Raw genomic sequence first — 13,989 nt, forward strand, 5'->3', positions numbered from 1 at the left:
CCATGTTTGCTAATAATGTGTATTATACTGAAGCAGCAGGATGTCGGCAATTGATGGAATGTATACCCCTCGCGCTTAAAACCTGTCGCAATTCGTCGCCATCATGTTTGATGTACCCTCTTCTTTTGGTGCTAATATGGCCTGTAACAGCTCTCGGATGGAAGCACCGCCGTCTTCTCCGTGGCCCAGGCCTTGAAATTGCAACTCCAAGAAATTTCTTGCGATGAGCTCCGCTTGTTTCAGCTCCAACCTGTCTTCCTCGGATAACCCAGAACAAACTTCTAGCAGGCTCTCATTCTCGTTCTGCAGTGCTACGAGGGCTTCAGCCCTCCTAATGATGTTGCTCGGTACATCACTCACTGCCGCGCACATTACTCCTAGGCTCGATGGACCTCGGCCGGGCACTAACCGGTAAAGGAACGTTATTTGCTCCTCTAAGTCCTCGGCTTCCGGGTCGAGGCGGGCATCCATGTGCGCAAAGGCGATATTCTTTCCTGAGCGGAGGAACTCGTTGTCGAACACTTCGTGGAAATGAGTACCAGCAAGAACCTTGGGGCTTTCCGTGCCGAGGTCCAGAAAGTAGGTAAGATATGCTGCTAAGAGAGCGGAGCCGCTCTCCGCGGTGGTGCCTTTCCCAAACTCATCGATTAACAACAGGCTCCGGCGGGTTGCAAAATTCATCGAGAACGCAGCCTGTTTCAGGTCGACCAAGAAGGCACTTTCGTCATCAACAACCGTCTCCCTCGTAGCAATGCGGGTAAGGATGCGGTCTGTCACCCCGATTGTGGCACAGGTTGCCGGAACGTAGCTGCCAGTATGTGCCAAGTACACAATGAGGGCGACCTGCCTCATGTACACACTCTTGCCTGAGTTGTTTGGGCCCGTCAAGATGAGCATGGAAGGGGCTAGTTCCATTCTGCCACCGTTGATTGCTATCCCGCCAGTGCCACAGCCTCCGGCCACCGTAGTGTCGTTGGGGATGTACGATGGCACTAGAAGTTCCTGGAGTGGGTGACGGCCGCCGGTGATGTCTATCACATTCGAAGTCGTCATTGTAGGAGCCGTCCAATTATACTTTTCTGCGGCCAAGGCGAGTGCGAGCATACTGTCGAGTTCTGCGAAGAGGTCAGACGCGTGGAGGATCGCCCCCTCATGCTCCATAACTTCAGTTGCTAGGGCCATCATCACCTCGATTTCCTCGTCTGCCCATGCACGTTAGATCTATCCGAAACAGCAGACGCCAACTTACCCGCGATGCGGGAGAGGAGGTCCCCGTATTGGGAGTCAAGGTCCAGCATGAGTCGATTCTTGTAATACCCCATGTCTTCGCTAACGAAACACATCACCCACTCACTGTCGGGGTCGTTTTGGCCATGGTAGGCGCCTTCACCTGTCTCGGGGTCGAGCTCCGTGGCGACCAGAAACCCTATTTGCGGCATGACTGTGCAATGACGGATGAACCTTGCCGCCTCTCTGGGAGTCTCCCGGACGACGGAATCCTTCAGTTCGGGAAGTATATGGCAAACATTTGCGAATTCTCGTCTCAACCCGTCGAGGTATTCGCTTGCTCCCGCGTGAATCTCTGCATGGCCAGACTCCTTGGATAGCCGAAAGTCGATAGTTCGCATGATAATGTCGCCGAGATACAAGAAGCGGTTAACATCAACTTCGTTGCGTATCTGTCTACGTTAGTGACCTGGCGGAGCTGTCAAGTCTGTCGCCTATGAGATGCTCACCTTATCGAAAACGTCGACTTCGGAAACCCCTTTCAACGCGTGGACAGCCCGCTTCAACTGGGTGGACACCATAGCGAACCTCAGCAACGCTTTCCATTCCCCAACACGGATGGATAATTGGCCGCGTATTCGATCCACCCCTTCTTTACATGGAGAAGCAAAGTTTTGGCGTTCTTCACCTTTCTGAGAAGCATCCGCATATTCTTCGCAATTTCCTGGTTTTCTGGGCGGAGTAGAACTTCAATGCTCCTGTGTCGCTCCTGGATCAGTCTGATATCAGTAGTTGGCCGAAGGATTATCTGACGGAGCCTCCTTTTGCCTTGGGCGCTGGAAGCAAGGGCTTGGAGAAGGCCTGTGACTGAGAGCGCCTCTTTCGCTTTGGGCTCGGAACTGTTTGAGAACCGGGCTTGCACGTTGGGGTGCAATTCTGACTGCAGGATTTGTAGGGAGACCAGGGAGTCACCGCTCACGAGTAGAGTGTCTGTGGCTGTGTTCATCCTGATGTCTTTTACACAAAATAAGAACGCCATGTCCTCTTCCTCGTCTGAAGATAGGCCTTCGGCTCTTCTTCGCCGCTCAAGGTCGGTAAGAACTGCTCCTGCGCAACCGACAGACAGGTAGCTCTCAAAGCTGATCTTCTCTCCGACACGCATGAGTTTGTTATGGGCGGCGGAGCCGAGAGATTGCACGGGCTCTTCTCCTACCGCTAAGATTGCAATAGGGTCAGGCTTTGCCGGCCTGGGATCGGCCTTAGCCAGCGCTTCCTTTCCAGCCTCGTAGTCGAACTGTGCAGATGATATGTACCGTAGAACATACGCTCCTTGCCCACCAAACCAGTTCTCGTTGTTGTCAAACCGGTGTGCATCACGCTCAAGGAATTCGATCAGGTCACCAGGTGCCCTGTTTGGTATGATGATGGATGTCGGCTGGACCTGAAGCAGAAGCGTGTCGACAGTTGCAACTCCTCCCATGGAGACGTCTTCCTCGAGTACCAGGGTTTGGTCCATCGCGATATAGTAAGCACATCCAACCCTGCCGTCCTTGTCCACGTCAATCGCCATGATGACCTCGTTGAGGGTATCTTGGCGATCGCCGTTCCTGTCCTGTTGGTCAACTGCATAGTCGAAGCGTATGTCAGGGTGTTTATGTCTCCCTGACGTGTTAAGGGGTGGCACATGTGACGGGCAGGCGTGACGATATGATGGCCATCGTCTTGGAGGTTGTGACCTGACTTCCGCTGGTACCGTGTTCGGTAGGACGGTTGGAGGGGACAGATTTAAGGTCCTTCTTAGGTTGGACTGGTCGAGTGAGGCTTCCTGGCCCCGGTACCAATGGCTTACAGACGCGAATTGATTCTCGGGAGGGCTCGAGCGGCGAGGAATAGTAAGATGACGGCCAGTACCGTTGTTGGATCTGGACGCCCTACTTTGAAGTGATTGGTAATCAGATACCGGAGCAAATCCGGATAAAGCTCTATTTGTGTGATGAGTAGGCCCGTAGCCGGAAGAGCGTGGGTGGTTAAGAGACGGGAGTGGCGTTCCCAGCCGCGATGATGTAACCGACTGTGAGCGGGATGGAGCGGGGGATGAGGACGAGTCAAGACTCCGAGGGGACAGCAAATGAGACGCGGTCGAGTAGACACTGCGAGTACTTCCATTGGTTGCCATGGTTGCAGTCCGCGTCGAACACACACTCAGCGAGGGTCGACAAACTTGAGAGGCTGCGAAGCGTTAGCCTGGAAAATACCCATTCATATACATGCCTTCCAGCGTTCTGACCCACCAACGTTGTCTCATAACAGTCCACGAGGCGGAATAGATTACAGCGGTATGTATTCTCTTGGAGGTCCCGAGCGGCAGGCAGCGGACCTGGACCCAGAAGAATCTTCGAGGAGCTGCGAGGCACATCAAGGTTGGAGGGTCATAGAGGGGAGCTCCTCCGATTGTTGACTTGTTATGGTAAAATGATGGAAAGGAAACCGGGAAGCAAGCAGCCTTTGAAGTTCTATGACTGCTACGAACGCGTCGCGCACGGCAGTTGGAAGGAGCGCCCGACATATCTGACCTGCTGTCTCCTGCTGCAAACCCCGACTGGCAAGAGAAGCGGATTCGGCACGAGAACTGGGGTCATTGTTGGGAGGCAGCCCGGAAATATTTATGTTAGCAACCAAAAAAAGGGAGAGAAGAAGAGACAGGTTGTATTTCGCGGATTCCAGGCTATCACTGCTCTTGCTGAGCACCTCCTTTCTGAATCCAGTCGGTAAACTCCCTGCGTTGCTTCCGGATGTCCACGAAGTTGGGACGAGACTCCAGGACACTGAACGGATTTCCCATATAGTCCTTTTCTACCGCTCCAGCATTGTCTGTAAAGCCTTCTTCGCCTTCACGCTCAATCTTCCCGGCCCAGACGCGCCACTCGATCGGTCGCAGCGGGCGCGTGCCTAGGACCAGCCCGAGAAGAATAATAAAGGTTGAAATGATCGTTTCGAGTTTGATGTCAACCGGAAGAGAGGCCGCAGACGAAGTTACTGTGGCAGTGGTAGCAACCCGTAGAGATTGCAGAGCAGTATGTTCTCGCGCGGAGTAGCAGCTTGGAACTGGTCAGAAAGCGGTTTCGCTAGCTAAGGCGGGTCTCCTTACGCGTGTGCAAGCAGAAGACCGCCAAGGACGGTGATTGATCTGGAAAGGAGCGTCATTTTGTGCAGCGCTCGATGATTCGTCTCGACGTGGTTGAGACGGGTCGAGGCTCCTGATGACGAGAGCCTACAAGACCTCGAAGGAGCTTGGAGCTGATGTGGGTCGTGCGATGGTTTGGTTACGGATTGTTGAAGCTGATATCAGCGACAAGGCGAGTTGCAAGCACTACCTAGGTACCTCCATTACGCCTGTAAGGAGAGGTGTGTATGTACCTATCCATACAAATTAGCTGCGCCCATGCATGCATCTACCTGGTAGTTAGTTGTAAACATTATGGGGTAGGCGCCTGTAATCTCCAGGTAGTCCAAACTCAATTGATACATATCAAATAGATGCATAAATGTATCTAAGCAATACATAGTCCCACTTCCTCTAACTTGCTGTTCCTGGCCATTTCTCAACTCGACGGGAAGACGGATTGGCACCAACTTTCGAAGCACTTACAGGCTCGCACCGGGCTTGGTGGTTTCAAAAGGAGTTTTTTTTTTTTTTGTCAGCCTTGCTTGGCTCTAAGGTCCTTAAATCCACCTGGTACCTAGCTAAAGGAACGGCCAAATGCAAGGAGCTCGCACAAAGGTGTTGTCATGAGAGCCTCGAGGCACACACGCCAAAGGCAAGGAGAGCTGCAGCACATCAATCAGCTCAAGCACAAGCACAGGCACAGGCAGCTTGATAAGCCATGTTGTCCGGGCAGTAGTACTGTCTAAGATAGGACGCGAAAAGTAGGCCAGGAGTTTCTTTTTTATCATTATTTCACTCGAAAGCCCTCCACAATCTCTCCCCCCATCCGAAAACAAAGAAATGCTCATTATTCAGAACCCGCTGAATCACACCGAGACTCCCGTCCCCCAAATCCCCCGGACGTCTATGTTCTTCTCCTACCCAACGCCAACGCCGATACCCATGGACCGTCGGGATGAGACATCTAAAATGCTAGCGCCTGGTTGATGCTTTCCGCTTTTCTTTCTGTACTGTTGTTCTTCGTTCCCGTTCCTTTCAGCTCACTCCCTCTTCTTTGCCGCCGCTCTTGCTCCAGGGGTTGCGCACTTCGACTTCCCCTTCTCCTTTCCCTCTCTCTTCCCCCCCTTTCGCCATCTCTCGCTCACCCTCGGGAAGGTTTCATCCTCCTTTCTTGGCCCCGGACATGACAAGCTCAGTCCTTCTGATCTACCCAACTGGTGTCCAAGTGCGCAGCGTCTGGCAGGGGCTCGACCTGCCATTCACCTCCCAGGAACTGGGTCTGCTGCTCGAGAGACAGCGGCTCCGCGAGACCCATAAAGGCGTTGGAGAACTGGCCGTCGGCCTCGGTAGCTGACGCCAGCTGCGTCGCCTGCCAGGTCTGCTGAGTCGCCGCGCCCAGGCTACCGCCGAACATGCTCGGGAGGCCGTTGAAACTGCCTGCGTCAAAGATGGAACCCTCCTGTGACAGCAGCGACGGGTCTATGCGATGCTCGAACTGGTGGTGGGCATGGTGCTGCTGCTGGTGTTGATGGGGCTGCGACTGCGACTGGGCCTGGGCTTGGGCCTGGGCCACTTGCGATTCGATCTTTTGTTGGTACTGGTCGAGGTCGTAGTATGGATGCAGGCCGGCGGCTGTCGGCTGCTGGAAAGCGAGGCTCGGGGATGGGGTCCTGTGCATCAAGACCTCATCGCCGGCACCGGGCTGCTGGTGGCGCTGCTGGTGGTGCTGGTTGCGCATGTGCGTCTCATAGTACTGCGCTTGCAGGCCGTCGTACATGCCCGGCAACGGCTTCCCGGGGTCGAAGCCGAGTCCGGTCGACCGAGTGTGGCGCAGCATGCTCAGCGGGTGCGTCCCCGCGAACTGGTTCGGATGCGGGTGGGCTGCCGCGTAGACGGAGCGGGTCGGGATGTAGTCGCTGTCGGCGCCGGGCGTGTGGGTTGCTGACCGTATCCCCTGGTCCGCCACGCCAGCCCAGTCATAGTCCTCCAGGTCGGAACCGTCGCTCTGCTCGCCATACTCGGCATCGAACTTGGGCGGCGGCTTGTGCGGCTTGGCTGGGGTGAACTTGTAGTTGGGGTGGGCTTTCTGGTGGTTGTCGCGCTCCGTGTCGGCCCAGAACTTGAACTGCTGCCGGACGTGCTCCGGCTCTAACGGCCAGCTCAGACCGCACACCCGAGACACGACCTGGTGGTTGTGCTGCGATGCCCACTCCTTGGCGCGTTGTTGGTACGCCTTCCGGTACAGCATGAAGGCGTTCATCGGCCGCTTGACCCTGCCGGGATTCTTCCCCGTCTCGACCTCCTGCCGCCGGACCTCGGCTGGCCGGTTCACGTACGCCTCGATGTCGGCAATCGGGATCGACGAGCCCTTGGTCAGCTCGCTCATGGGCTTGTCCAGCACTGGCATGTTCTTGAGCGGCCTGGCGCGCTCCTTCTTCCTCTTCGGCGTCGACTTTTCGATGCGCGTGCTCCGGGGACCCAGTATCTTCGCGCTAGCCTCTCCCCGAACGTTGCTCCGACCGCTCGCCACGTCCGACCCCCGCGACGGCGTTGGCGGCGAGGTTGCCGGAGTGCCGTACGGCTGAGTAGGCTCGACACCTCGGCGTTAGCACGTTTGGCCGCGTGCTCAAAACGGCACCTGGAGACTCACCTCTGGAAGGGGCCCATAAGGGCTGTCATCTTGCGGGTATAGTACCTGCTGGTGATACCCCTGATATTGAACACGTTAGCAGCCGGGGCCCGTCCGACCTGCGATTGTTTACCTACAAGCTCACTAGCACCTCCGCATTGTTGGTCATCCATTGGTGAGTCCCCTGCCTGCGGGTGGTGCGGCAGTGGGTGCGGACCCGGCGTTCCGTATCTCGAAGCTGGTTGCGAGTGCGCCTGGATAGACTCGGCATGGATCATTCCGCAAGGGTAAGACGCGGAGGCATTATGCTGGATCAGCTCGTGGAAGCCGGTCGGGAGTGGTTCGGCTTTGGTCGGCGCCGGGGATGGCGGTGTATGGCGATCCATGATGGGTTTCGCTGTGTGGCGTCTCCGAGGTGACCCAGGCGAAGCGATGAGGAGACGATGTTGGTGGCTCGGACACGGGGGGTAATAGGGCTTGTCTGGGGCTTCCTTGCTGCCCAAATACCTTTCAAGATGGGCTACTGCGGTTGCTGACGGGGTGTTGTAGCATCGAGCTTGGCCTTTCAAGATGAGCAGGTGGCTCTGCTCCCGAAAACGAAGTGGCGGCTCCGGACTGTGAAGGAGCTGTCAAGTGGGAACAAAATCTGGTGCAGAAAGTCCGAAGAGGGCCGGCAAGGCCAGCTTTTGCAGCGGTGCTTCGCCTGGAGAGCCGGACGGGAATGCCTGGATGAGGAGGACTGTGCACGTAACTGCGTCAGGGGGCGCTGGCTAGGGGTTGGGGGAGATGGCGGCCAGAGACGCGCAGAATATGATGGACGATACGCACCCTTTTCAACAAAATTGGTCCGCAAGTTGCAGCGGGGACGTCGAGCAGCTCTTGCGATGCGGACCAAGTCTTCTGGGACACTTCTGTTCCCTCCTCGCGCCCTCCAGCGAGCAGTGTCGTTTTCTCTTGATTACCCTAGTGGGCCTTTTGCTATGCAGGCCAGCTCTTCGCGGAACAGATGCTGCCTTTCCAGAGAGGCAACGGTGAAGCTTCTTTTTTCTTTGTCCTGCGTCCTTCGATGACAGGGTCCGGGACGCTGGAGCGGCATCCGGTTGATGTGCTCTCTCCTCTCTGCTGCCTCAATGAGTGCGGCAAGTGGGCTTTGTCTCGGGGCAGAGTACCATGAAGGCCCTGGGGGGAAAAGGGAAGGGGGGCGGGCCTTGTATTTGTATTCTCTTTATCCCAGACCTTCTTTAGTGGGCAATGTAGTTGCGATCTGGTGTGCAGGCCCGGTGGCTTGACGCATTCGGAAGCCGGCCGGGTCAGCAGTGCAAAGGGAATCTGGATGGCAGGTCCCGGAACCCACTCTGCACCGCCTGTTGGCAATCCATCCATGTTCGGTCGGCTCAGGAGACCTGGGGCTGCCGCACGAGGCCTTACGGTGACTGGAGGTAGCAAGCCGCCATCTTAGTAGGGATGAGAGGCTTTCCTGAACCCCGGCCAGCACCCAAAAATGAGCCGCCTTCTGCAGCAAACAGCGCGCAAATGACACTTTCACGGCTTCTGTGCCGGTCTCTTTTGGACTGGTTCTCCACATGTTCACGCAGCGAGCCGAACCACCAATCCTCGAAGGGCAACGAGGACTCGTTGCGTTGCTCCTCCGGTTGCACAGGGCCACGGGAGCAATGCAGGGCTGATGATTGTGTGCGCGAGGTACCCGAGGCTCGCTGGAATGTGGCCGGGCATCACCCGGAAACGGGATCTTGGTTGCGGCCTGTTCTTGGCCCATTGCTAAAACTCCGGCACGCGCCGAGTGGCTGCGCTCTTCTTCTTTGACAAGCAAGCCCCAGGAGGCCTTCTGACGGCGTAGGTGGCCAGCATTGCTTCTATTCGCCTTCCCGCCCTGTACCCAAGGCCGACAGGGCGGGAAGCGAAGCACACAGGTTGGTAGGTTTGGGACAGAGAGACGTCCACCGCCAAAAAGCAGGGAGCAACCTCCCTCTCAAGGTTTCGCTTGTAGCATCTTGGGCGGATATCCGGTTGACTGCCATTCCCCTCCCTAACCAGTACATACTAGTACTGTACATACATGGTGCTCTCCCTGCCCAAACCGCGTGTGCATGCAGGGTTGGCTGGGGTTTACCTCTGGTTCGCTATCTCCCCTGCAAGCCAATACGGGTGGCCGCATTAGTCTGCGACTGTTTGAACATCAGTCGTACAGAAAGGCGGATCCTGGTTCCGAAGGGTCGGCCAATGGAGCCGTCGCTCGTGGTTCTCTGCAAGTTGCAGTTGCGCATCTGGACATCCGGGGCCAAGGGTACGAGATCTGGACTGCGGTCCCTGCGGCTTCTATTTTCCTCCCTTGCGGCTGAGCGGCTTGCCCCCAAGGCTGCGCTTGCTGCTTTGGGAGTGTGTTTGCTAGGAAAGGAATTCTTAGCAACCAAGGGATCCCAGTCTTTACCCCGCGGATTTGAAGGAGAAAAAAGGGCACGGCTGTGCTTCTCTGGCTGAAGGGGTGGGTAGTGGTCGCTCGGCAGGTGCCCCCGAAGATGCCGTGGGTTACCTCTTGCCCACTGGGCCGGTTGGTTGCTCTCGCCCTCTATGGTGGTCGGTACCAAGGCAGGTGACGACGATGCCGCTCACCTGGCGGTCTGTCTGCCGTTGCAGCGTGCCTGGAGCGCCTCGCGTTGAAATCCTGCGATCTCCCGGCCAACCGCCGGGGGCCAATCGCGGTTTCTCCCGCTCGTTCCGCGCGCTGCAGAATGTTTCTCGTTCGCATCTTCTTCCATGGGCGCTCGGCCATGTGCTAGACTCAAAAGCTCAGACCATCCGTTCGTGCAGCCTATCGTACCCGAGAGAGCGTGACGCGGCTAGGAGAAGGTGATATCTCACTTGTCATATCCTCCTCAGCGGGCTACTTAGACCGCCGACACCGCCTCCGCCTCCTTGCGCCCCGTAGCAAGTGCCGGCATCAATTACCTAGGCGACCTGACCGAGAGCGACAGAAAACTGGCAGATAGCCCACTAGAAACTTCGTGGGAAGACCGTCGTGTGGTACGTTCGACTTTCGCGGTGTTGACATTTTGGAGCCTGCCTTTCGATAATTTGCATATCATTCAAAACACGCAGGCAGGCTGGGAGCTGTTGGGCCCGATCTGAACCTCCGACAACAAGTTGAGGGCGGTTTTTCAGGTACCTGACGACAGTCTTTTTAGTAGAATGGATGTCGCGAGTTGACGCTGGGCACAGAAGGTGGTAGTGATCGGCTTCACAGGTTCCGCCGGGCTCATTCTCCTGGTGTTAGAATGCTCTGTGGAGGCTGCCCGCCAGTCTATCTTCTAAACATGCTTAATTAATGCCCGTAAGTACCGGTGCCACGCCTTGCCAGGCGCACGTATGTCCCAATTCCAAGCCATGATTCTCAAACCTGTATGACACAACAGTACATGCCCTGCTCATCCATGCCCGCCAACAATCCGATATGCATATCAAAAACCTTGATGTTCTCCCGCCATCGCGTTCAACCCAGCCATAGGTTCCAGCCACCATGCATCAACTCGACTGAGCATCCGATTGCGGAGAGCTGACCGGGGCAAGCTTAGGCGGCTGCACGCCCTTGGTCACCTGTGGAGGCGGGACCCTGACGGGTTCTGCAGGTTTGACCGGAGGCGTCAGTATCTGTTGCCGCGGGGACGGCGACAGGGACGCCACGGGCGGGAACACGGTTGAAGGCGGGTGGGATCCCCCAACCATGGGACTCGCGGCGCTGCTGGCGCCCCCGTTGACGTGCTGCTGCGGGCGTCTGGGCGCAGGCGGCGAATGCTTCGTGGGAGACAAGCCACCGCTAGAAGGCGGCAGTGGCGAGGAGCTGGAGGCGGCATGATCAGATCTAACATCGTGCGACGGCGCCGGGGTAAGATGTGGTGGCAAAGTCATCGAGGACGAAGATGCCACGCTGCCAATATTCTCCGCAGAAAGCGGAGGGGCTAGCCCGCTCGGAGCGGCGGAAACAGTCGAAGATGTCTTTGTTGGAGGAGAAGGGGGACTGTCTCGTCGCTTTGATGGCGAGGCGCCACTCCCGCTTCCGGGCAGCGTTGAAGGAGGCGCGGTCACTTCGGCCGATTTAGCAACCAATCCCGCCTTGCCGTCATCGCCAGACGGGAGAAGTGTGAGAGTGCCGCGAGTGGATTCGTCAAGGCTGCGTTGGGTCGACTGGCCGCCGGAGGGCAAAAGACTCGGATGTGGTGACGAGAAAGGGCTGTTCCTCTGGCTCGTTGGTGGTCCTTGAATGGTCTCTCGTCCGGGTACGCAGTTGTTCGTCGCATCACCGCTTGTTTCTTGCTGTTGTGGATTGGAAGCGCTCGATTGCGCTGGTTGAACCGCCGGGGTCTCCTGGACGCTGCGGCCTTGGTTTGTCGGTAATGGTTCCGAACTATCAGCGGCGTTTGGTTGTTGCCGTGCGTCGAGTTCAGCAACTGACTGTCCTTGGGGTTGTTGTTGAGGGGCTGCTGTGCCCTCTACCACCGGTTGTTGGCCGGTAAGGGTATTCGACGCCTGCTGGTGGTTGTTGACTTTGATTTTGATCATCCGAGGGCGCGAATCGTCCGCTGCTTCCTGACGCCGGCGGCAGGAGCTGCATATGAAGTGGAAATCCTCCTTTTCCGCTTCCTCCTCGCTGATGCCCAGGCATTTGCTATGCTGCCAAATGTTGCATTTCTCACATGCGACGCTGTGCGTCCCGTCATCGACCTTGCCGTAAACCCCACAGACGCAATCGAAGATCCAGTCTTCCTCCTCCTCCTCTAGCTCCTGCAAGGCCTTCTTGTTCCTCTCAATCTCGGCTAATCGCCGTCGCTCTGACATGCGGGCGGAGGCATTGCTTCCCCCCCTGCTGCCCTCTGACAGTTGAGCAAGTTCCTCCTCATGCAGCCTGCGGCGCGCCTCCCGTTCCCTGAGACGCCGTTCTCTCGACATCATCCGACGTTCTCTCTCACGTTCCATCTTCAACCGCTGCTCCTCTTGCTTCCTTCTGGCCGCTTCCTCCTCGAGCCTCTTCCGCTCCTCTTCACGAGCCCGCTCCTCCATCCTTTGCTGTTCCATTCTGCTAGCAATCCGGCTAGACCTCTTCGCGAAAGCCAGCTTCTGCAGGTTCAGAAGTTCCTTCTCCCGCTGAAGCTGTTTCCGTTTCCTCGACTCTTCTTGCTTCTCGAGGATGGGCACCAGATGATTTTGAATCTGATTGTATAGGATCTTCTCGTTGGCATCCTTGGACTTCTGGATGGTCGACAGGAACTCGCGGACTTCGCCGAGGGTGACAGCGATACACTCCCACTTCATGCCTCCAAGACCATCATCTTCTGGTTCCGCCGCATCATTCGATTCGCAAGCATCGTCGTGCGCATCAGCATCGCTTGCCGCTCCGGTTGCGACGCGACGCCTCTTGCTGGACCGTTGCGCAGCTCTGAATTTTTTGGTGTTCTTCTTCGGCTTCGGAGGCGGCGGTGGCGCATCAGTCAGGCGGTACAAACGGTTGTCGTCGAGGACAAAGTAGGTGCGGTCGTGACGGTCCCATCCATAGGGTTCGATGCGCTGCAAAAAGTTAGAACAACGGCTATACGTGCCGGTTCGGAGCCTATTCTGACGCACCCATGATGTCTGCTCTGTGTCTTTCTGTTCTTCGGTCCTCTCTCGCAACCGTTCCGGGTTCATCATGATCAGCTGCGTCATCTGCTGTAACACGCGAATCTGTTCCGTCGTCAGCTTGTTGTTCAAACGCTAGGCCGGTGGATTGGCTGGCGGATACGGCAGTCGGGAGAGCAGACCTTGGTAAAGACGTCGAACTGCGCAAACTTGGCGGGTTCCTCTGCGGTACCGAACGGGTTCTTCTCCGGCGCCTTGCTGAGAAATTGTCTCCTTGTATATTCGTCAAACAACTCGTGGCTGTCCGAGTGAGCAACTGTGGGCAGGAATACGAAAGAAATCCAATCGGGTGTCCGGATAATACGTACGTTAAGCCGCGGTGCGAGGAGAGGAACTTGAGAAGGCCGAGGCCAATCTCCTGGAGTGCCATGGACCCTGGTTTAAGGCATTCTGCCTCCAGATCCTAGAGTCAAACCAAGTCGCTCATCAGCAAACGCTCCTTTCCACCAAACGAGGTGATGCAGCAACACATCGGGGTAGGGCTGCGCACTTCGATGTCGAGGTTGTCGTCTAACTTGAGAGCTTGTCCGAAGAGCACGATGAACTGGTACAAGTTGGCAAATTGCCACATATTTCTGAGGCGATGCAACATCGACGGCTGCGCCGGGTCCTGGGCATCGTCGGTACTGAGCTCCTGCGAGGAGCGCTTGCGGCCTGTCGGCATCTTGCTCCCCGTGTTCAAGGCGCGATGTCGTCCCGCAGGGTTGGCGAATGCGACGGATTCTGCGCACAACAGTGCAGTGGGTATGACGGTTTCTCAAAGCTCGGTAGCAGGCAAAATTCGGCCACAGTAGGAGGCCCTCATTGCAAAGCTTGGTTGGCTTAGAAGGAATATGTCCTGTGAAGATGGTTAAAGAAGGGTTGACTGCAAGGTTGTACCGGAGCCAGGCTCTGGTGAAGGAATCTGGAGCAATGATGCGTCGAGGCTTTTGCCAAGCCAAGTTCACGATTCAAGTCGCGGCGCGGGCTTGTCAAGACGCGACGGACCCCGCGTCGACAATTCGGTACTCTCTAGCGCCTCGTTTGTTGCAAATATCCTGCCTTGCCCCCATTTGATGAAACCTTCAACCTTGATGGACCGTTCGAGCACCAGAAACTCTTCTCGCGAAATGACAGCCAATTCCGGGCCATCACCGGCGTCTGCACTGGCTGATGGTAGGACTGCACTGAGTTCGGGCTTGAGCACACCACTCGAGTTCATATTTAAGTTGTCCCTGTTTCGCCTACCTGTGCGTACATCAGGTACATTCAGCCATACATAGGTACTTGTCCATACATT

The 13,989-nt window shown here is 56.5% G+C and overlaps 4 protein-coding genes across 4 annotated transcripts; all 4 read right to left on the reverse strand.

Moving 5' to 3' along the window:
- Nucleotides 1-75: 75 nt before the first annotated feature.
- Nucleotides 76-2,797, reverse strand: MYCTH_99556 (uncharacterized protein; the record flags this gene model as incomplete). The annotated part of the gene is made up of 4 exons (XM_003659441.1): nt 76-1,202; nt 1,250-1,679; nt 1,737-1,815; nt 1,875-2,797. The coding sequence occupies 4 exons, from the start codon at nt 2,795-2,797 to the stop codon at nt 76-78; spliced, it is 2,559 nt and encodes an 852-aa protein (XP_003659489.1).
- A 1,073-nt stretch (nt 2,798-3,870) lies between these two features.
- MYCTH_63536 (uncharacterized protein) lies at nt 3,871-4,538 on the reverse strand. The gene is made up of 2 exons (XM_003659442.1): nt 4,376-4,538; nt 3,871-4,325 (listed from the first exon to the last, which is right to left on the reverse strand). Exons 1-2 carry the CDS (start codon nt 4,429-4,431, stop codon nt 3,956-3,958), a joined length of 426 nt encoding a protein of 141 aa, XP_003659490.1. The 5' UTR covers nt 4,432-4,538; the 3' UTR covers nt 3,871-3,955.
- A 1,047-nt stretch (nt 4,539-5,585) lies between these two features.
- On the reverse strand, nt 5,586-7,408 carry MYCTH_2115094 (uncharacterized protein; the record flags this gene model as incomplete). Its single annotated transcript, XM_003659443.1, has 3 exons — nt 5,586-6,974; nt 7,044-7,072; nt 7,240-7,408. The coding sequence occupies 3 exons, from the start codon at nt 7,406-7,408 to the stop codon at nt 5,586-5,588; spliced, it is 1,587 nt and encodes a 528-aa protein (XP_003659491.1).
- A 2,779-nt stretch (nt 7,409-10,187) lies between these two features.
- Nucleotides 10,188-13,453, reverse strand: MYCTH_2296610 (uncharacterized protein). The gene is made up of 5 exons (XM_003659444.1): nt 13,201-13,453; nt 13,019-13,113; nt 12,833-12,950; nt 12,657-12,755; nt 10,188-12,599 (listed from the first exon to the last, which is right to left on the reverse strand). Exons 1-5 carry the CDS (start codon nt 13,372-13,374, stop codon nt 10,563-10,565), a joined length of 2,523 nt encoding a protein of 840 aa, XP_003659492.1. The 5' UTR covers nt 13,375-13,453; the 3' UTR covers nt 10,188-10,562.
- Between the last annotated feature and the right edge of the window lie 536 nt (nt 13,454-13,989).

The sequence above is a fragment of the Thermothelomyces thermophilus genome, chromosome 1 (assembly GCF_000226095.1).
Source record: "Thermothelomyces thermophilus ATCC 42464 chromosome 1, complete sequence".
NCBI lineage: Eukaryota > Fungi > Ascomycota > Sordariomycetes > Sordariales > Chaetomiaceae > Thermothelomyces > Thermothelomyces thermophilus.

Bases quoted from the DNA above. Each gene is read 5' to 3' on its own strand.
- MYCTH_63536 (XM_003659442.1), bottom strand. From the start codon at position 4,431: ATGACGCTCCTTTCCAGATCAATCACCGTCCTTGGCGGTCTTCTGCTT. The intron at 4,326-4,375 runs GTAAGGAGACCC...ACCAGTTCCAAG, and splicing joins GGTCTTCTGCTTGCACACGC to CTGCTACTCCGCGCGAGAAC.
- MYCTH_2296610 (XM_003659444.1), bottom strand. From the start codon at position 13,374: ATGCCGACAGGCCGCAAGCGCTCCTCGCAGGAGCTCAGTACCGACGAT. The intron at 13,114-13,200 runs GTGCGCAGCCCT...GTTTGACTCTAG, and splicing joins ACGACAACCTCGACATCGAA to GATCTGGAGGCAGAATGCCT. The intron at 12,951-13,018 runs GTACGTATTATC...TCACTCGGACAG, and splicing joins TCCTCGCACCGCGGCTTAAC to CCACGAGTTGTTTGACGAAT.